At 34.0% G+C, this 20,870-nt stretch overlaps 1 protein-coding gene across 1 annotated transcript in view; it reads left to right on the top strand.

The window, feature by feature from the left end:
* Window positions 1–10,613, top strand: part of LOC119830108 — a 95,759-nt gene extending 85,146 nt beyond the window's left edge. The window contains exons 3-4 of the mRNA XM_038352964.1: window positions 8,284–8,394; window positions 8,654–10,613. Coding sequence (XP_038208892.1) covers window positions 8,284–8,394; window positions 8,654–9,728 — 1,186 coding nt within the window. The 3' untranslated portion in view covers window positions 9,729–10,613. The remainder of the gene's footprint in view (window positions 1–8,283; window positions 8,395–8,653) is intronic.
* The last annotated feature ends 10,257 nt before the right edge of the window (window positions 10,614–20,870 follow it).

Raw genomic sequence — 20,870 nt, forward strand, 5'->3', positions numbered from 1 at the left:
ACGTAAGGATTCATAAATGGCGATTTTGGCAAAGTATGGCGGCCATCTTGTTTTCGCGAAATTGGCCATTTTTTTGGCCTACCTGGTAATTGCTGAAGGTCTAGAGCATTTTTAGTTCGAACACCACCCCTCCGCGAGCCACCGTTTCTGCGGGCCGCCGGGCGTCGAGCTGGTCTTCGAGCGCGGCGAGTTCTCTATATTTTTCCGCGGGTCGATTGCGGCTCCTCTATACGTTCGTGTCAAAATTATCTCCACTTTTCGCCCGGTTTCCGAGAAAAGCGATGTCAGTCAGTCAGTGGGTGTGTAGCTTTATATAGTATAATAATGTGATAAAAGTCCAATGGGTTCCCTAATCACACATTTCGGTGAAAATCGTAGAAAACGGTATGTGACGATTTATCATTTACGATAATTGATCTAGATTTGTTTTAATAAGTTTTGTTAGTAAATTCTGTTTTTTCGTTTGGTGAGTCTGGTTTATTAATTATGCTGATGTGAGTTTGATGTAAAAATGTGTATAATTTAATACTGTTTATGTAAACTTTTGATTGTTGTTGTTGTATGACATACAGACAAACAGTAAATGTTGTGTTTTTATTAAAATATGTTATATATAACCATCCATAATATATAGATGTTAAAATGTAACAGTGTTTATGGATATAGCAACTAGACTCAGTGGTTAAATCTGCATTACGATGCGTAGACGTAGGTAGTGTGTTCGATTCCCACAAAAAAAAAAGTTCTGTAATATTGTTCCTATTATATATGTATTTACAAAATGTATTCTAACTCTTCAATATTTAATTACTTTGGTGACTAGATAACGAAGTTACATGTATATTTCTAATAATTAATTTTTTTAATTTTTATTTGCTGCTACCTCCTCTGACCTCTGAGGCCTTCTTTTCCACAAGCATAAAAATACCTTCTAAGATTTCAATATTTGCACATTTTTTGTATTTATTTTAATAATTTTGATGACCTCTCACGCTTTAAGTAATAACTAAGGTAAATTACGAAAACATTTATTACATATTGTGACTTTAATATAAGTTTAGCATAAACAGCCCATGTTATTAATTGTTAAATTAATGTCACGTATTGTACAAGTTTTTACCGTGGCTTCGTCTTCTTTTTAATAGAAAAAAAATCTCTGACATTCTTATTATTAATATAAACAAGGATTATCATATTTCAGTGATCCGAAAAAATAAATGAATATTTACCCAAAACACATACACAATATAGCAATTCCATTATTCGCAAACATTTCGCTTTTACACCAATAAAAGTTTAACATAAGGCGCTTATAGCTAACTCCGTTCGAAATAGCTGTGAATCAATACCGAATAAATAACCCAGAGTTTGTCGGGCGTCATATTTCACTTGGCGAATATCGAATTAGTTCAATATTGGAGTAAGTTTAAACGAATGCTGTGGGGATAAATACACAGTTATGTTAATCATACTTTTCCATTAAGGAAAGATAAATAAACAAACACTTTCGCATATAACACTTTAATAGATTATTCCCCACCTAGTTTTCTTTTTTTATGTGATCGTCGGCAATGGAGCTGGTGGGTCGCCTGATGGTAAGCGCTACCACCCCCATGGACATTTGGAGAGGCGTAAGGTCGATTGGAGACTTTACGCCTCTACAGTGTCAACCAGCGGTCCGCCCCGGCTTCGCCCGTGGTACATATATAGCCTAAAGCCTGAAACTGAAAGAATTTTTCAAAACGGACCAGTATTTCCTGAGATTAGCGCGTTCGAAGAAACAAAAAACAAACAAACTCTTCATATATCAGTATTTATCTATACTAAAATATTATAAAGCTGAAGAGTTTGGTTGTTTGTTTTTTTTGAACGCACTAATCTCAGGAACTAATGGTCCGATTAAAAAAATTCTTTCAGTGTTAGATAGCCCATTTTTTGGTGAAGGCTATAGACTATGTATATACCACTGACGAAGCCGAGGCGGACCGCTAGTATAGAGATATATGCCATACATAATACGTCTCTAAGTCTACCTGGTGATATTTGATAAGTTATTCTCCCAAACTCCACGTGATTAATGCTTCCCTGTGACGTATATTTCCCTTTAATACATTCAGTATTAACCTTAGTTATATATATTTGAGCATATAATTAAGGTTATTAAGAAATGATTAATTGATAGTGTTGCGAGGTTTCGTGTGTATATCTGGATAAATAAACGCTATATAACTATTTATGGTTAAAGACATTTATTTCTCTAAAGATTACATTTTAGGCAACTAAAGAAGTTCTTAAATCCTTCTTACAATACAATATTTACATCATGATATCTCGCTTAGCGTTATAAGTACGGTCAACAAAAACAAACAAAATTAACAACAAATTGAGGGTAGTTTCTACTTTTCTACTATTTTACTTCTTTATATCAAACTAGATGCGCTCCGCGGTTTCACCCGCGCTATTCCGTATCCCGTAGGAATATCGGGATAAAAAGTTGCCTATATGTTATTCCAGTTGTCCATCTGTCTATGTATCAAATTTTATTCAGTAGTTTTTGCGTGAAAGAGCAACAAACACACACACATCCTTACAAACTTTCGCATTTATAATATTAGTAGGATTAGTAGGATTCTACGCTTAACGTACATAACCAATGACCGGTCCTTTTATAAATATTATCAACTGACTTCAAAGAAATGAAGGTTACCAATTCGACTGTTTTTTGTTTTATGCTTGTTACCTCATACTGGGTCAACCGATTTATATGAATCTTTTTTTATTTGAAAGCTGGACTACCACATCCCATTTAAATTTGGTCTAGTTGACATTTTGAAGACGGCTACCACCAAAACTCTAGTTATTGTCCGCAGCTGTGCGCGTATTGGTTAAATAATTTTTCATGGTCCAAACTTGCATCCCCCCTTTATTCCTTTTATCAAAAACCTTTCTTAAAACTGTAATAATAAAAAAAAATAAAAATAAGTTTATTTGAACCAAAAAAGAAATACACTGCAGACATTTCATGAATTATGTAGGTACATTAGAATTTTACAGCATCTATTTTTTTTAAACAATGATCCCTGTGCTAGGTTAAAACCTGTGTAACAGGGTTCATTCGTCCGTCCATACATTGAGACATACATATTATTGTTTTGAATGTACATACTTTATACTATGCAAGTGACAAATCGTAAAAAACATAACCAAACATAACCTAACCAAACTACCAGTTTGACCTCCAGTAATTTCACACTGGCTAATAAAGTCACTGATAAACTGTTTAATAGTTTATCAGTGACTTTTGAAGTATACTCTAATATTTATCATTTAGCTCAGAAATACGCTAAACAGAACTTATCCAGACGTTTGAAAACAACCATTAGTCTAAACCATTCATCTTACCCAAATTCAACGCATATATATATATATATATATATATATATATATATATATATATATATATATATATATATATATATATATATATATATATATATATATATATATATATATATATATATATATATATATATATATATATGGATATAACTCTCTTATATATTGATTACTAGACGCTTCGACCGGCTCCGCCCGGATATCAATATTTCTGTGCTATACCGAGCATTTAATCGGGATAAAATGTATACTACCACCCAAGTCAGCTCATACCCTGTCTGTATACCAAATTGCATCAAAATCCGTTCAGCAATATCCGCGTGGTTGACGGACAAACATCCAAACAAACAAACTTTCACATTTATAATATTAGTGTGGTATATGATTAAAGTAAGGAAATATCAGCTTGTTACAAAGCACTGTTCTGTCTTGTTAAAGACGTCTGTCTGATACATCTCGCCGGAGATATAACTGGTTCACTATTACTCTGATGTAGGGCTGCCAACATTACTTTTAATTTAGAAATTAAAATTTTTTTAACGGATTTGAAACGCGATTTATTCATTATATTATAACCCGACGTTTCGAACACTTTACAGTCTCCCTGTGACCACGCTCGCTGTATAAATCGCGTTTAAAATCCGTTAAAACGTTTTTAATTTCTAAATGTTATAATACTCGCGTAAAATCAAACACAAGAAAATACTATTACTTTAAATTTTTTGCTGTTGGTTAAATTTGACACAATATAAGAAATTAGAAGACTACGTTCACAGCACATTTAATATTGAATTAGTAAATATTAAATCATATTAAAATTCACTTCAATAATCATGATATTAAAGAGTATATAATATCTTCAATCAAAATTGATATAAAATAGTAAGTACTAGAAATTAGAAATTAAAGACTTTTTAACGGATTTTAAACACGATTTAAACAAACACAAGAAAATACTACTATTCCATTGTTATTGAATTTAGTTTTATCTAGTTCCATCATACTAAACGACATTCTTTGCGTATAACTTATATTTAAGGGTAAAATGCTCAATAAAGTTACAGCCGCTAATGCCAAAACAATTATTGCAATTGGTACAGCAGATTTTCCGTGAAATAGTTACAAATAAACAAAAATTTAATGGTTTCCTCATTACTATATTAGTGTAGATTACACTTGGCAACCCTAAAGGAATAAGGGGTGGCTTGCATTCGTTATATACGATTTAAGGGATAAGCTCTTGAAAAAGATTTGGTGATATATTCACCTATTCAGATGTATTCAAAATTCCTGACGTCAACCCTTCCCTTACCCCTCCCTAATGCGGTTATTTGCAGAGGCCCTGCGAGCGAGATGGGAGGCCTCGCTCACCATTAGACTACCAGCTTGTCTATAAACTTAATATTCATCTATACTAATATTATAAAGCTGAAGAGTTTGTTTGTTTGAACGAACTAATCTCAGGAACTACTGGTCCGATTTCAACAATTCTTGCAGTGTCTTTCAATGTCAATTCTTTCTTTATATAGCCCATTTATTGAGGAAGGCTATAGAGTATATATGTACTAAGTTCGAAGCCGGGGTGCACCGCTAGTTATAAATATACACATGTTATAAGTATTTATTTATTTCATCAGTCACGCCCCGAGACCGCCCGGGTAGGGTAGTTTCTCGTTATTGAAATAATTTAAACTTATATCTTTTAAGTTGTATCAAACTGCACATGGTGTGCAAATTTGTTCACAATCGGTTGAATAATTTAGGAGTCCATCGCGTACAAACAATTTAAAACGTAATTTATATATAATATAGGAGATCGCATCGCATTTATGGTATTAGTAGGATGGGATTAAAAAATAAAGAACACTTCATAATTCATGTTTTACATAAACAATATTTTCAAATAACCTTAAAATAGCGCCTCGTGCAAGTTAGTACTTAAGAGCAACTTAAGCGTGTACAGAGCACGAGCCAAGTTCATTGGTGTCTTTATGAATATTACATACACGTAACACGTGTTCAAACATTGCATTTGGTAGCTTTTGGTAGAAGATGTTGCCAGTTTAAATGATATGGTAGAAAATCTCCTTATGTTCTTCGAATGAGATATAAAGTAGTCGTAAACTATGTCTATATATATATTATGTAACTTAATCGGATTTCCTCTGTTCCCATTGTATGCGTACCCTCAAAATTTAAATAACATGTTATAATACAGGTAGTTGTAGGTAGACACATTTAGAGTTGAACATTCCACATGAAGAAAGCACCATTTTCCACTGTCTATTGCTAGTAACATAAATTAGTAGAATTTAAAACCTCCTCTTTTTAATGAAGTCGGTTGATAAATTATACACAACATGTATACAGTGCTAACCGCAAAACATTTGTAAAAATCGCACCGAAAACGGTAAAGCCGTTTCTAAAGTCAGCGGGAACGGCTGTTGAAAATGAGTAGAAAGGTATTCTAGAATTATCGGAAGTGTGTGAAGTTTAACTTATATTTCAGCGTTTATTTTTTATCAAAGACAACAAAAATTAAATTATTCATCATCATCATCATCAGCCCATATATGTTTCCTCTGCTGGGACACAGGCCTCCTATGAGGGTTCAGGCCATAATCCACCGCGCTGGCCAAGTGCGGGTCGGCAGATGTCACATGTCGTCGAACTTTTGATTCTCTGACATGCCGGTTACCTCACGATGTTTTCCTTCATCGTTTTTTAAGCAGTGGTGATGTTATCCACATGTGCAGATAAATTGAAAAATCGATTCAAATCCTGCACGCTCGCCCGGTCTCGATCCTGACTTATCGATTTTGAAGTCCGAGGTTCTCGCCACTGAGCCACTGCTTTTTTATTAACTTCACCTGTATGTCTGTAAATTTGTATGTAAAAGACTCCCGTAGACTCGATTTTTGCCACTTTTAACGGTCGGATTGAATTCAAACTTTGTACACTTCATCATCAAGGAATGAAAGATTGGTGACATCACAATAATTTTATAAGTTTATCTAATTTTGGCATTATCAAATAATTTCCATCCTTATAGCGTCTGTAATAAGTTACTGAGACAATTAAGTTGAAATTGCCATTCAAATGTGTTTCTCTTTTTTTTTCATTATATTTATTTTTAATGAAAGGGAAAATAGAAATGGTAGACTTTTATGCAAAAAATTCTGGACTTTATAATTTCGCTAAATAGTTACGATAGCAGTTAACTTATAATACTAGCTGTGACCCGCGGTTGAAACCGCGTAAGTCCGTATCCCGTAGGAATATCGGTATAAAGAGTGCCTATGTGTTATTTCAGTTGTCCATCTATCTACGAAGCAAATTTCATTGCAATCAGTTCAGTAGATTTTGCGTGAAAGAGTAACAGACGCACACATACATATGCACCCACCCTCACAAACTTTCGCATTTATAGTATTATTATTCGCCAATAGATGTCAGGAAGAGTCATAATAAATTGGGACCACTCAAACGCCTCCTATTTGTTAAAAAAAACACGAATAAAACACGAATATGACATTTTCAAAAAAAGATTCCTAGCTAGATCAATTTATCGCCCCCGAAACCCCCTATATACTAAATTTCATGAAAATCGTTGGAGGCGATTCCGAGATTCCAATTATATATACATATAATATATACAAGAATTGCTCGTTTAAAGATAGAAGATATCACACTAATATGTGAAAGTTGAAAAATGTTTGGTTGGATGTTTTTCCGTCAATCACGCTGAAACAACTGAACGGATTTTGATGAAATTTGGACTGACACGGTACGAGCTGACTTGGGTGACTTGGGTTACGTTTTATCCCGGTTAAATGCTCCCTTAGTATAAATCAGGAATCTTGATATCCGGGCGGATCCGGGACGAGCCTCTAGTTTTTAAATAAGTTACAAAGGTTAAAGGTAAGAATAAACTAAAGGATATATTTCAACTAAACGCAATAGCTTAAAGTAATAGTGGGTTATATAAAGTCGCTTAGCTTAAAATAACGGTGTATGAGTAAATAAGTCCTTTGATATAATATCGCCCGCATCCCTCGCGGTTAATTAACATTTTAATAAGTTTCTAATTAACGTTTACAGAAAATATTTCGTGTCTACGTTTGTCTGTTTCATTTGATCGTGTCTTTAAAGCTAATGTGTTGTTTGTTATTTGTTACTTTCTATAATGTCTAAGGACTTTGTGAAAGACTCGAATTTCGCACAAATAAATATTGGTAAAACGTTCATTACATATAATAGTTTATATGTAGGAGTCGAGCACGCTTCGGCACGAATTGGGCCAGCTCGCACCGGGGAAGTACCACACCCCCCACAGAAAACCGGTGTGAAATAATAGTTTGCTATTGTGTTTCGTACGGGGAGTGGGGGAGCCGGAGGCCTATATCCTTTTCCTTATCCGTCCCAGTCCTTACCTTCGTTCCTCTCGTCAATCTTTTCTTAATCTCTTCCCAAGTTAAAGTTCGCAATCCATTTTTAGAGGCGTAAGGTCAATTGTAGACCTTACGCCTTTCCAAATGGTTATGGGCAGTGGTAGCGCTTACCATCAGGCGTCCCACCAACCCCATTGTCGACTATGAGATAGAAAAGAATAAAAATATGATTTTATTATGTATAATTAACGTTGTATCTTAATTATCTCAAAAAATTTAAGATATATTCATATAATTGTTTCTATTAATATTTAAGAGAATTTATTTATATTTTACCATTAATTGGAAGTAATAATTATTATTGTAAAATTGTTGCATGTACATAAATTAAAAAAGATTAATAAAAATTACATGGATTGACAACCAAATAAATATAAACAAATAGACCGTTCAAAGATACGTAGGAGCATTTAAAAATATTTGTATTTGTCCACAGCCGGAGTGAGTCGGCTCTAAACAGCCCCACGGAGCCCGACGTGTCTCTGGCAGCGTCCATTACAGACCCTTTGGAGGCCTATACCTTAGAGGAAGCTAGGAGGACTATCAGGTATTGTAGAATATGTATAAAGCCTAAAGCCTTTCATAAATGTAATTTTTCATAAATTTTTCGTACATTTCTTAAATATACAGTACAAAAATTTTTAAATTGTAATTTCTTGAAGATAATTCAGAAACAATATCAATTAAACCCAAAAACATTGTGACATTTTTTGCCAACTTTAAATTTTCCTTCATTCTCACTTAAATGTTTGCGTAAGATCATTCAGGATAATTGGATAAATAAAAGTTCGTTCTATCTGTTACAGAGACCTCCGTATGAAATATCGAGCGCAGGCGCACCAACTGCTAACATGGCGCCGAGCGCACCGCACCCAAGAGGAACTAGTCAATCGTTTGCAAATAGAGAAGGCGGAACAGCTGAAAATGCTCTCGAGCCAACTTCTTCTCTTCGAATCGCGTCTGGTTCGTAAGCAGAAGGAGATAACTAATATGCTCGCACTCCGGGAAACCATAATTATGAAACAGCAAAAAGTCATTGAAAGTCTGCAAGCCAAACTTCTAGATAACGGCCTCGATATAATCTCATCTATCCCCGACTTCAGAGACATGTTGCAAGATACAAATATCACTGGAGACTTCGATTCCCTCAACGATTCTGACTCCGCTGTGATAATGGAAGACGTGGACTCCGATTGTTGCAATCTCTCCAACCTTCCAAGGTTCCGTTCCATGAACCCGGACAGTGTTACAGTCGCCCGATCGATTTCAGATGCCATCGACCCCAACCTCAAATATAACGTCGCTAGACGCTCGAATGGATTCTTGCGCAGGCCAGAAATACTCGAAACTGTATACAGTGTTGAGGAAGAAGCAGACGCCGAATCCACTAAAGGTCTCAGCGCTCAGAGCAGCACAGAAAAGGACATCAAAGACGCGAACAAAACAGATGAACAGAAGACTAAGGAAAGCAGTCTTTTGGCTCAGAGGCGAGACAACTTCCGCATGAGAAGTATCGTTCTCACTGCCGAAGTTAAAAGCATAGATAGTGATAAGGAAAAGCCAAAATCGAGCAACGACATGTGGTCCTACAGTTATGTGCCAAAAAGGATGACTCCCGCCAATGATTCTGATGAAGAGGCCACCTCAAATCCGGAGAGCGACGAAGGGGATCCCGAACCGAAGTCAACACAAGTCGTTACTTACAATCGAGTGATGTCCAACCATAGGAATGTGACCAAGCCGAAGGATGTGAAGTACAAGAGAATAAATAAAGCGAAATCGAAGAGTCTAGAAGAATTGAGGGGACGATTAAAGAATTGGGTCGATAAGGGGAGTAAATTGTCGAATATACCGTTGGAGCATGCGCAAAGCTATGCCTAAAAGTTCCTTTAAGTTATATAGGAGAGATGTGGGTTAGGCCTAGATACCAAATCGTACAGGCAATTTCGTACGGCGAAAAAGGCATTTAAAATTTCCGATTGATGATGCTTCTTTTCATAATTATATTGATGTCTCTATAGAATAAGGTTAAGTGAGATTACACCACCTAATAATTTCGTAATCAAATTACTAAATAATAAATGCTTGTAGCTGGATCACGCAGTCAAAGAACGGATATTCTTCTAGATAATTTATAATATTTAAAAAATATTATGAGCTTGTCCACTTTAATCTATCAGACACGATTCTTAGTTACATATACATTTAAATATACAAGAAATGTTAAAGTCAGATATTCTTGATACTTGATATTCTATTGTAAAATATTTCTTAATACGTATTGTTAGAGTTTAATGTGCTATATTTCAAGAATCCACAGTTATCTCTTAAACAGTATTTGTGCATGAATTAAGGCAGTCAAATCTCAGCTTTTGATTAACCTAATTTTTCGCACGACTGTGTTTTAAAGATGCCACCTTACTTGAGTCTTATCGCAGATTACGAAGCAAAAAAGTCTAAGAAAATGCAGAAAACCTTTTGTTCCAAATATAATAAAGGTTAATCTGTCCTTCGCTTGTTTGTTGTTTAAAAATTTAATACTAAAATGGTCGTATTTGTAAGTATAATAGCTATGTATATACTATGGGAATTGAGTGTGTTTCTGTGATCGAAATTTTATTCTACGTTCTTTAGATAGTAAGTCTTGGAAGTTTTCAAAAATTGTAGTATATATTTATTGTATCATATCAGTGCCAATTATAAATATTTGAATAGGTAGTGAAATTCTGTTTCAATTAAAATAATGAAAAGCTTAGCATGCGAGTTGTATTTTATATTAATTGAAAAGTTAGTTATATACAAAAGTAAATTATATATTGTTATTAGTTCAATTATGAAAAAATTTTGAATAATTTCAATAATATGTGTATATATAATATAAATGATATGTGTATATTTTGTAATTTTTATTTAATTATATGGAATTTTTATATTATTTTCTTAATATCAAAATCTCTCTTTATCAATGTTACAACTTGCATGAAAAGTTTTACATTGTTGCGTTTATTAAATGTTAATAATTAAAAGTTAATGCATATTGAATGTTTAAAAATACATATTATTACGTAATAAATGAAAATTGCACATTATAACATTTCTTGAGCGGAGAATGCAAAGTATAAAAGAAAGTGCCAAAAATATTTTCATCTATGGATATGTGTATAGAAAATATATTATGAAATAAAAAATTGTCCTTTTAAAAGCAATATCTTGCAGAAATTAAGCTATTAAGTAACTGCTATTCGAACTACAACTTTGTCTCAAACCTACTCAAAAAGATTAACACTTCTTAATAGTCAGGTCTAGTCTTTTAAAGTTTCTGTCTTTAATGTCATTCCACACTCGTATTATAAATGTATAAAGTTTGGTTGTTACGGATTGGTCAATCACGCTGAAACTATTGAACGGATTTTGATGAAATTTGACACAGACAGGGTAGAAGCTGACTTTGGTGATAGCATTTTTATTCCGATCAAATGCTCCCTTGGGATAGAACAGGAATCTTGAAATCCGGGCGGAGCCGGGACGAGCGTCTAGAATCTAATAAATCTACAAACAAACCACCTAGTCACATTACAACGGCTTATGTAGTTAGCCTTACCTATATATGGGAATGATTTTACCAACTGAATATTTATTATCTGTATCAAATAAGAAATTATAGAAAAACTCTTTCGACGCGGAAAAAATATTCAAGCTTTTGTATCCCCTTGAAAAATCTAGAAATAGGATATTCAAAAATCCTGTAAGTTTGGCTCTAACAGTCTTCTTAACTTCTTAGTATACAAAGACACTTTTTTATCCAACGTTTCAAAAAACGAGGCGGTTCTTAAATCTACTCAGTAGATTCTACTGCAATGTTTTTTGTCCTCGATACCTCCGTGGGTTTTCAGATGATTGACATTATTTTTGTGTGAGGTAGGTAAATTGTCTAATGGTCTCATTTTAGAATCTGGAGTGGTCCCTCACCCGGGACTTTGGTGACATTTTTTCTCGACAAGATTAATTTTTATTGAAGTTTCATTCTCCGCTCAAGAAAACAATATCAAGATAATTTCTCTACTGCAGTTATTTCACTAAATGCTTATACATTTCAATGTTAAGTCAATTTTGATGTAAATAGCATATCATATGGCAATGGGCAATACTACAGCGCAAAGATATATGTTCAAAAGTAGAAGAGAGTGCTGAATAAAATGATATTGAAAATATAATTGTTTTATTTATCAATTTCGCCTTTAATATGTAAGTTATTATGAAATATTAATTTCCAAATATAGCTAGGGACTATGTCAGTGAACAAGATGTTCTATTAAAAAAATGGAGCTAAAATATCTATAATATATAATAATATTATCCTACCCTATCCTACTTCCTACTATCCTATCCTATCCTTCTAACATTATAAATGCGAAAGTTTGTAAGGATGTGTGTGTGTTTGTTGCTCTATCACACAAAAACTATTGAACCGATTGCAATGAAATTTGGTACCTAGACAGCTAGACAATTGGAAGAACATATAGGCATTTTTTTATCCTTACGCTTATCCTTACGGGTATTTTATGCGGTTGAAACCCTGGGGCGCAGCGAGTCATTTGATATTCTTAAATAATGACATCATAGAACATGATGAACACTATTTATTTATTCATTTTTCATACATCTTTGTCTAACAGTCATCATTATCATCATCGTCAGCCCATGGCCAGGCCATAATCCACCACGCTGGCCAAGTACGGATTGGCAGATGTCACATGTCATCGGACTTTTGATTCTTGGACATGCCGGTTTCCTCACGATGTTTTCCTTCACCGTTTTAAGCAGTGGTGATGTTATCCACATGTGCAGATAAATTGAAAAATCAATTTGTTTGTCGAACCCCGACTTATCGATTTTGGAGTCACTACAACTAATAGCACCATAAGAGAATTCAAAACTCTTCAGAACTGAACTTTATTTGGACCGCAAGGACTGGAACATGCTTCCTGGGTCTGTGTTCACTGATGATTACAATCTGGGGGTTTCACGAGTAGAGTGACCTTATATTAATATTCGAGGTTAAGCAACTTTCGACACGGTCATAATTTGGATGCGTGAAATTTATTGCTCTTCAGAGCCCTTAGTCCGGCTCGCACTTGACCGTTATTTTATATGTAACATATTGATAAATTTGTAACACATCCAACCTACCTATGTAGGTATGTAGAAAAATTTTACAACACCGAAATCTGTTGCGTCGTCAACAAAATTTATTATAAGCATTTTACGAACCTGTCGGTACTTTAATATAAAAAACTCATTACGTAACTTTATGGATATAACGTTGATGAAAGGTGACGTTAAGAGGGAAAACAAACACGTGAAGATTATCAGTATGTCTATCTCGCTTTTGATGACCCTGTTTTTAGTATGCACTCGAAAAGGTGGGAACTGTGGAATTTATGTGTTAACAATCACCATTATTTTCGAAATATATGAGTGGGCGACGAGCACGCTTCGGCACATTGGGCCAGCTCGCATGGGGTAAGGTAACACTACCCACAGAAAGTCGGCATGAATTAATAGCATGCATTTTTTTATTTCATCTGTGTTTTGTGTTTCGTGTCACATTGTCTCCAAATAAATGTTTTTTCTCTCTTTCTTTCTTTCTTTTTTCATGCTACTGTGATTCGCTTGATGAGTGGGGGAGACTGAGCCCCATATCCTTCTCCTCACCCTGTTTGAGATAGATTTAGAAGATATGTATCTATGTATTTTATTTATACTGCTGCAAGGAATATTTCTTGTAAACCTACTTGAATTTTATGAAATTATTTATAGCTAATAATTTATAGTTAAACCGCAGGGCACAGCCAGTTAAATATAGTTTCATAGCCTCTCTGCTAGTTCTGCGATTAAATTTAAATAGCAAATATAATTTTGTAGTTCTCAATTAAAAAGTACTATACCTACTTAAAAAAATGTTTTAAATCTGTTATTTTAGGTCTGTTATATCGTATACTTTTAAGCAGATTTTAGGGTCAGATAAAAGACGAAGTCTTAACAAAAGAAATATATGTGAAGAATCATTAAATTCTCAAGTAACACTGTATTCACATCCATTTGAATTTGATCCGTAATTTCTAAGGTAATGAGAGAGTCCCAGGTGGATCTGGACTATATAATCTTATTACCTTTGTCAAATTGTCGAATTCGCTCGACAAATTATAGCACAATTATTTAATGGATTTAGAAATTTAATGCTTATTTACACGATTTATTCCTTCACGGAGTCAGAAATAGAGCCGTTTCCATGGTCGCTGTAGTGTTTGAAACGGCGGGATCAATAAGACAGAGATAAATCACATTTAAAATCTGTTAAAAAGCCTTCAATTCTAAATGTATAATCGTTTGAAAGAAACACATAACATTTACACCGTATCCATTGATCTCTTAAACAAAGTTAAAAAAACCATTCCAAGTATCGATGTTATAATTATTTGATTATAATATGTACCCAAAATAATTTAGAAAATGTGTTTGTGAAAAAGAATAATCTTGAATAAAGAAAACAAATCTACGCAATCCGTCGAAGTGGTGTTGAATAATTGATAAGTATTTTACGCAACTTTTAACATTTTAGCCAGAAAATATTTTTACAAACACTTTTATCTACAATTGGGACAACGGACGATATATCAGAGTGCAATATCTCTTGCTATTATACAAAGTATATTTATTGTCTAATCAGGATAATCAGGATAATCAGGATAATAGGATAATCTAATGGAATCAGTGTTTTGTCACTGATTTTTGGTAAGTGTAAAAAAATTGAATTAAATCTGTTTGTTTCATATAAACAAGCACACGTAAAGCTAATAAAGATGTGTTAAAATGAATTAATATTTTTTTTATCTTTGTTATCGCAGGTAACTGATCTGTTGATTCGCCGAATGGGATGCGATTATTACTGTCCACGAAATTCAATGCAGGTTACCTCTGCGAATGGGCTGCCCGCTTTTAGGGGTGAGAGACGAGGAATGGATTGGACAACTGGTTATAGGGTATGGACTAGGTAAGGTGAGGAAAAGGAAACAGATCTCCGGTATCACTCCGTTCCCATAATGGATCTAGACCAATTTCGAACCTAACACTCCTCAAATTTCATACTATAAATTCTTTTAGATAAAAAGCCATAATAAAATATCCTACATATCTACCACTGAAATGGTTTCCTTTTAATTTTGGGGCCCTTAAATCATATATTTTCCTACCTACACACAATCTTCCAACACGTCAGTGCTACTCTTTATTGAGCAAAGAACAAAGGTGAGAGATGTCATTAGTTCGCATGATAAAAGCCACGGTTTTGCCGCCATTTTTCCTTGTCCTAACGTTATCCTATTTGAGTGCTCTTTGATTTCCGTATGTTTTAGATGTTGAGAATTAAGTTTTTAGGGAAAGGGTAAGGATGATAAGATTTCATGCAATATTTTTCTTATAAATTCTAGCCATAGATACGTAGATACATTCCTAGACGATATATTATCGTCACACAATAATCCTAATTAATTCTCTAATGTTTTGTAGGTAATGGATGCGCATTCAATATCTAGTTCATTAACAAACAAACATCATTTAAATTTTAGCTTTGTAGCATTGAAATGCTTTATAAATGAGATATTTTGAAAGAATAGAAAAAATTTGATCACGAGACGGGATTCGAACCCGCGTTTTGCTATGGTTTGGCAAAAAACGCAGGTTCATCCCATATTTCAATGAAATACATACAAACTGCAAAAAATTATAACAAAATACAACTGTAAATCTGATTTATATTTTTAGGAATTTTAGCAACACAACATTGCAACTAAAAAAAAGAAACAGAACGTGATTTTTTTTAATTTTCATATCGCAAGTTAATGAAACAAGTTTCACAATACAAAGATAACTTTGTATCTAATGTTTAAATGCAATGACTATATAAAGACTGGAATCTGGGTCACATTCATGTTTGTTTTTTGTTTAAATTTAATAACCGCTAAAATGAAGTACGCCTGCATTATCATTTTATATTTTTGCAATGTAAGTACCTTTTCGTTTGTAGATGATGCTTTTAATTCGTTCTGTTTTAGAGGAAGCACATACATAAAATATGTTTTTATGGAAATCGTATCTCTTTATATTTATGTATTAATCTATGGCTACGCTCAGGTTGACCCGGGGTAAAGGAGGTTAAGTTTGCTAATGATAAAATGATACCTCAGAATCATTGGCAATAGTTTTAAATTTAAAACGCTACTAACAAACAAACAATATTAACATATATGCAATGTTAAACTGTCCATAATTCATAGGTTAAATAATAACTAAATTAAATTCATCATATTATGAGAAATTATTTTATTTAGGACATATCAGCATATTGTACTCTTCGCTGCGACGAACCGTGGATGCGACCTCAGCAGTATATGCCCGCAGTCTTGTACAGCATGACGCCATATTGCAGTTCAGCAACGAATTGCCAATCATCTACAGCCACGTCTTGCAATACATGCGGGGACGCATCAGCAACTTGCTCTACATGCGGAGAGGTACAAACCACTTGCAGTACATGCGGGCAAGCACCAACCACTTGCAGTACATGCGGGCAAGCAGCAACCACTTGCAGTACATGCGGAAAGGCACCAACCACTTGCAGTTCATGCGGAGAGTCTAACTGTCAAACTTGTGGTAAAATGGACACTAACTCGAAGTGTGCTGTTAAAAATATTTACTTTCCCGAAGTTGAGTATCCCGTAACCGTGTTCGACAGTAAACCATTTTTTTATAGGTCAGGTTGGACATGTGTATGTGAATGTTAGGCTATTAACGACACCTGAAAATTAAAAAAATATTGATACACTTTAGCTTTTTATTGATATGAATTTCTATTTGTATCTATCCTATATATTTATAAAATAATTAATATTTTAGGAGAAAACTTTGAAAGTTTGTGATACCTATACCACAGATAATACAATACTAAAGTAGTATTTTTAGAGTAGGAAGAATACTTCCTACTCTAAAAATAAGTGTAACGGAGAACAATACAAATACATGTATAAAAACATGACGTAAGTTAATGGCTTCGATCTAAATAAGACTGCACTACTGAAATAATGCAAGCATAGAAGCTATTGTTTCACATATTATGCAGGTAATACACATTTACCAATGAACTTAATTAACTGGTTATCGCTTTACAAAGGCTGACGTCAATAACAAAAAAAATAGTTAAGGACATGAGAAAGGACATACTTGTCTCTGATATCCCATGGGAAGGGGACCTATGCTGGAAAATCTCCAGATCCTCCTTCATTGTCTGTCTTCTCCTTTGAGCTGACGGGCGAAGCTGAGAGCTTATGAAACAAAGTCGCTTTCTCTATCCCTATCCTATGTATGCTTAAATCTTTAAAAGCACCAAACGGATTTTGATGGGATTTTTTTCTATTAAATAGAGTGATTATCATCAAACATAATAAGAACTAGCTTTGCCCTGCAGCGTCATCGGCACGGTCAAAATAAATTTTCGTGGTCCATTTTGCAAGTACATTCGCAGAGGCGATGTCTCTGCGAATGCGCGCCCCACTTTTAAGAGGTAAGGGATAAGGAAAGGATTAATTCTGCTAAAAAAGAATGGACTGGGAGGGGTGAGGAAAAGGAAACGGACCTCCGGCTGCCCTACTCGTCGTACACAATAGCATGCTATTATTTCACGCCGGTCTTCTGTGGGGTTGTGGTGCTCCCCCGGTGCTAGCTGGCCCAATTCGAGTCGAAGCATGCTCGACTCCCACATAAAGAATAGAATAGAATACACATTTAAAAACACAAATCCCTATTTACTTGTACAATAATTAAAACACACAAAACACGTGTCATGCTTTGTTTCGTTGTGTCCTCGCATTTGCGCTCTAATGACTAGAGCGGGGAAAGCATAAAATTATTCTAGATTTTTCCATTTGACTTCGCAATTAAACGAGGCGTCCCTTGGCGTAAATTTTAAACAACATGTCGTGGATGTCATGTTTTGATTATAAAGTTGTGCATATAAAGATGTGTGGTTTTATATTTTCGTTTTGCGTAGTTTGTTTTGAAGGAACGCGGTCGTGTGACATTTCAGACGGATCTTTGAGTAGTTTATTAATTATCAATTTTATGTTGCAAAGCGAATAGAAAAAATGTGTTTGTATTAAAATCGCTAGTATAGCTCAAGGTTTTATTCGATAATAAAGCATCGAAAAGATATATATATCAGTAGACGAATTTCCGCAGAATCGGGTCATATTTTTTGCGTGAAATAAACATAAAACAAACACCTTCGGAATTTATATTGGGTATACTTATAAAAGATTATAAAAGGAAAGTCAGAGTCAGCTCAAGAAAGAAATTCTCGAAGAATCCATCTATATTATCTTGACGAAGGGTGATTTAGGAAACTATAAACACTATAATGTAAAGAAAAACCAAGCGAAGCCGCGCGCGAAAAGCGAGTGCAAATATAAAAGAAGTACCTATAATTAATTCTGTACGACGCGCCAACCCCATCGTTAACAGATCTTAATGGAGCTTGCCTGTAATTGAAAATTCAAAATATTCACTTCCTATTTAACGGATCGTTAAGTAAAATTGAATTTTAATTAAATGGTTGCCATTCTTCAAGCGAGGTATTCTTTGTTGGGATTTTAATTTTTGGACGCTCCGTGAAAGAACGTAAAACTCGACACGCTTTAATAGACACGAAAGAGTATTGTCAAAAATTGAGCAAATCTTAATATTAAAATAGATGACTTCTTAGATAAAAAGCAAATAAACATATTATTTTTTTTTAACTAATAAACAATGCAGTTCTGTGGGTAAACATGTGTTCATGTTTGTTTTATTAATTGAGTGAGCAACAATTAATATCATTTAACAATCTTGTGCTTTAGCCGTTTCATGTCTGTTGCATCACGGTTTAAAGACTGCGAAATAACATTAAATGTTTTATTTGAAACTTAAGCGTGGAGTTAAATATAATAGCAATAAACATATATTGTGTGAATGTTTATGATGAGGACAGAGTACACCAAGGTTACGTTTGGCAGGGTGGCAATTATATATCCTAGTAATCCTACTAATATTATAAATGCGAAAGTTTGTAAGGATGTGTGTGTGTTTCTTGCTCTTTCACGCAAAAACTACCAAACCGATTGCAATGAAATTTGGTACGTAGATAGCTGGACAACTGGAATACCATAAGGCAATTTTTTATGACGATATTCCTACGGGATACGGACTTAGTGTATTATAATACCATGTTTTACGTTGGTAGCATTGACTAAATAAACTAACATTCAGAAGCAAAGCATTACCTAGCATCTAGTTATTAAATTCTCGATCCGACCCAGTAAAAGCTGTAATGAAAGGAAAAATAATTGGCAAAATACGGCACGTCGGTAGGAATTTCTCATTTAACTGGAAGTTTCTCTGGTATTTTCAAGTCGTAAATAATTAAATTATTATTTAGTTAAGACATAGAAATCTGTTATTGATTATTTCTATTTCCAAATATTTTAGGAATTTTCCAAGTGATACTGGACGAATGTTTCAATTATTTTATAATTCATTATCAGTAGCAGTGGTGGCTCAGTGATGAGGACCTCGGACTTCAATATCGATAAGCCGGGGTTCGAGACCAGGGGAGCGTGCTGGAAATAAATTGATTTTTAATTTATTTGCACATATGGAAAACATCACCACTGCTCGCAACGGTGAAGGAATACAACGTGAGGAAACCGGTATGTTTCAGAATCAAAAATTCAACGACATGTGACATCTGCCATATTTGTCCCTATGTATGCTTAAATCTTTAAAACTACGCAACGGATTTTAATCGGGTTTTTTTAATAGAGTGATACAAGAGGAAGGTTTATGTGTATAATAATATCTATTAAACTACTCCGAATTTAACACGTGCGAAGCCGTGGGCAAAAGCAAGTATAATGTAAGAATAATATATTTTAAAAAATAATAACAAGTAAGTACAATAAATTCTAAATTGTGTTTAGAATTGTTTAATTCTGCGTAGAGGAAATTTAAAAATATAATTGCCCACCTACATGAAAATCGTTTATATTGTTTTAATGTAATCAATACCTTAAGTATACTTTTGATATAAAGCCGGAATGTGTTTGTTTGAGCGCGCTAATCTCACGAACTTATTGACCGATTTCAAAAAGTAATAAAATATTATCTACCTTCCACGGACGAAGCCAGCGCATACCGCAACCTAACATAAAAAAACACACTTGTCCACACGTAGTTACATAATTCTATTTAAATATATATCATCTCTTTGTAAATATACCATAAACCAATGTAAACCAAAAAACATATTGCCAGTTACGAAAAATATTTTGAAAAATAAAGTCGCGTGTCTACCAAGCGGTAATTGAATTTTAAACCATTCCCCATGTCCCTCAGTGAACAGTTATCTTATCAACTAGAATATATTTTTAGAAGCATCAAGGAAGCCTTTGTTTTCTTTATTGCATTGTTCTGAAGGCTTTATAAATTTTAATCTAGTCTGTTTTAAATTCAGTACGTAAACAAGGGACGACGGTTGTTATTAAAATTCAGTGCATTCTTATTTAATAAAATTTTCTGAATATAGTTCACGTTTCGTTGCGGGCGGTTTGTTTAGATAATGAGTGATAACTAATGGGATGATTTAAATTAAAATTAACCGTTATAAATACCGGTCTTTAATAACCTATGTAATAATCTATACGATATTAAATATCCCAGCAAACATCATACAAATGATTTTAAGTTTAAGATTTCTTATACATTGATTAAAATATACTTAATATCGTAAACGTGAAAGTTAGGATGAATGTATGTATGTTTGTTGCTCTTTCACGCGAAAAAGCTCTAGAGAAATACTTACTAATACCCGCGAATTCGTCCGCGGATGAAACAGCTTGTACTAAATGCCCATTTTAGATTTTTTTTTTTATATTT

The sequence above is a fragment of the Zerene cesonia genome, chromosome 11 (assembly GCF_012273895.1).
Source record: "Zerene cesonia ecotype Mississippi chromosome 11, Zerene_cesonia_1.1, whole genome shotgun sequence".
In the NCBI taxonomy this organism is placed as follows: Eukaryota; Metazoa; Arthropoda; class Insecta; order Lepidoptera; family Pieridae; genus Zerene; species Zerene cesonia.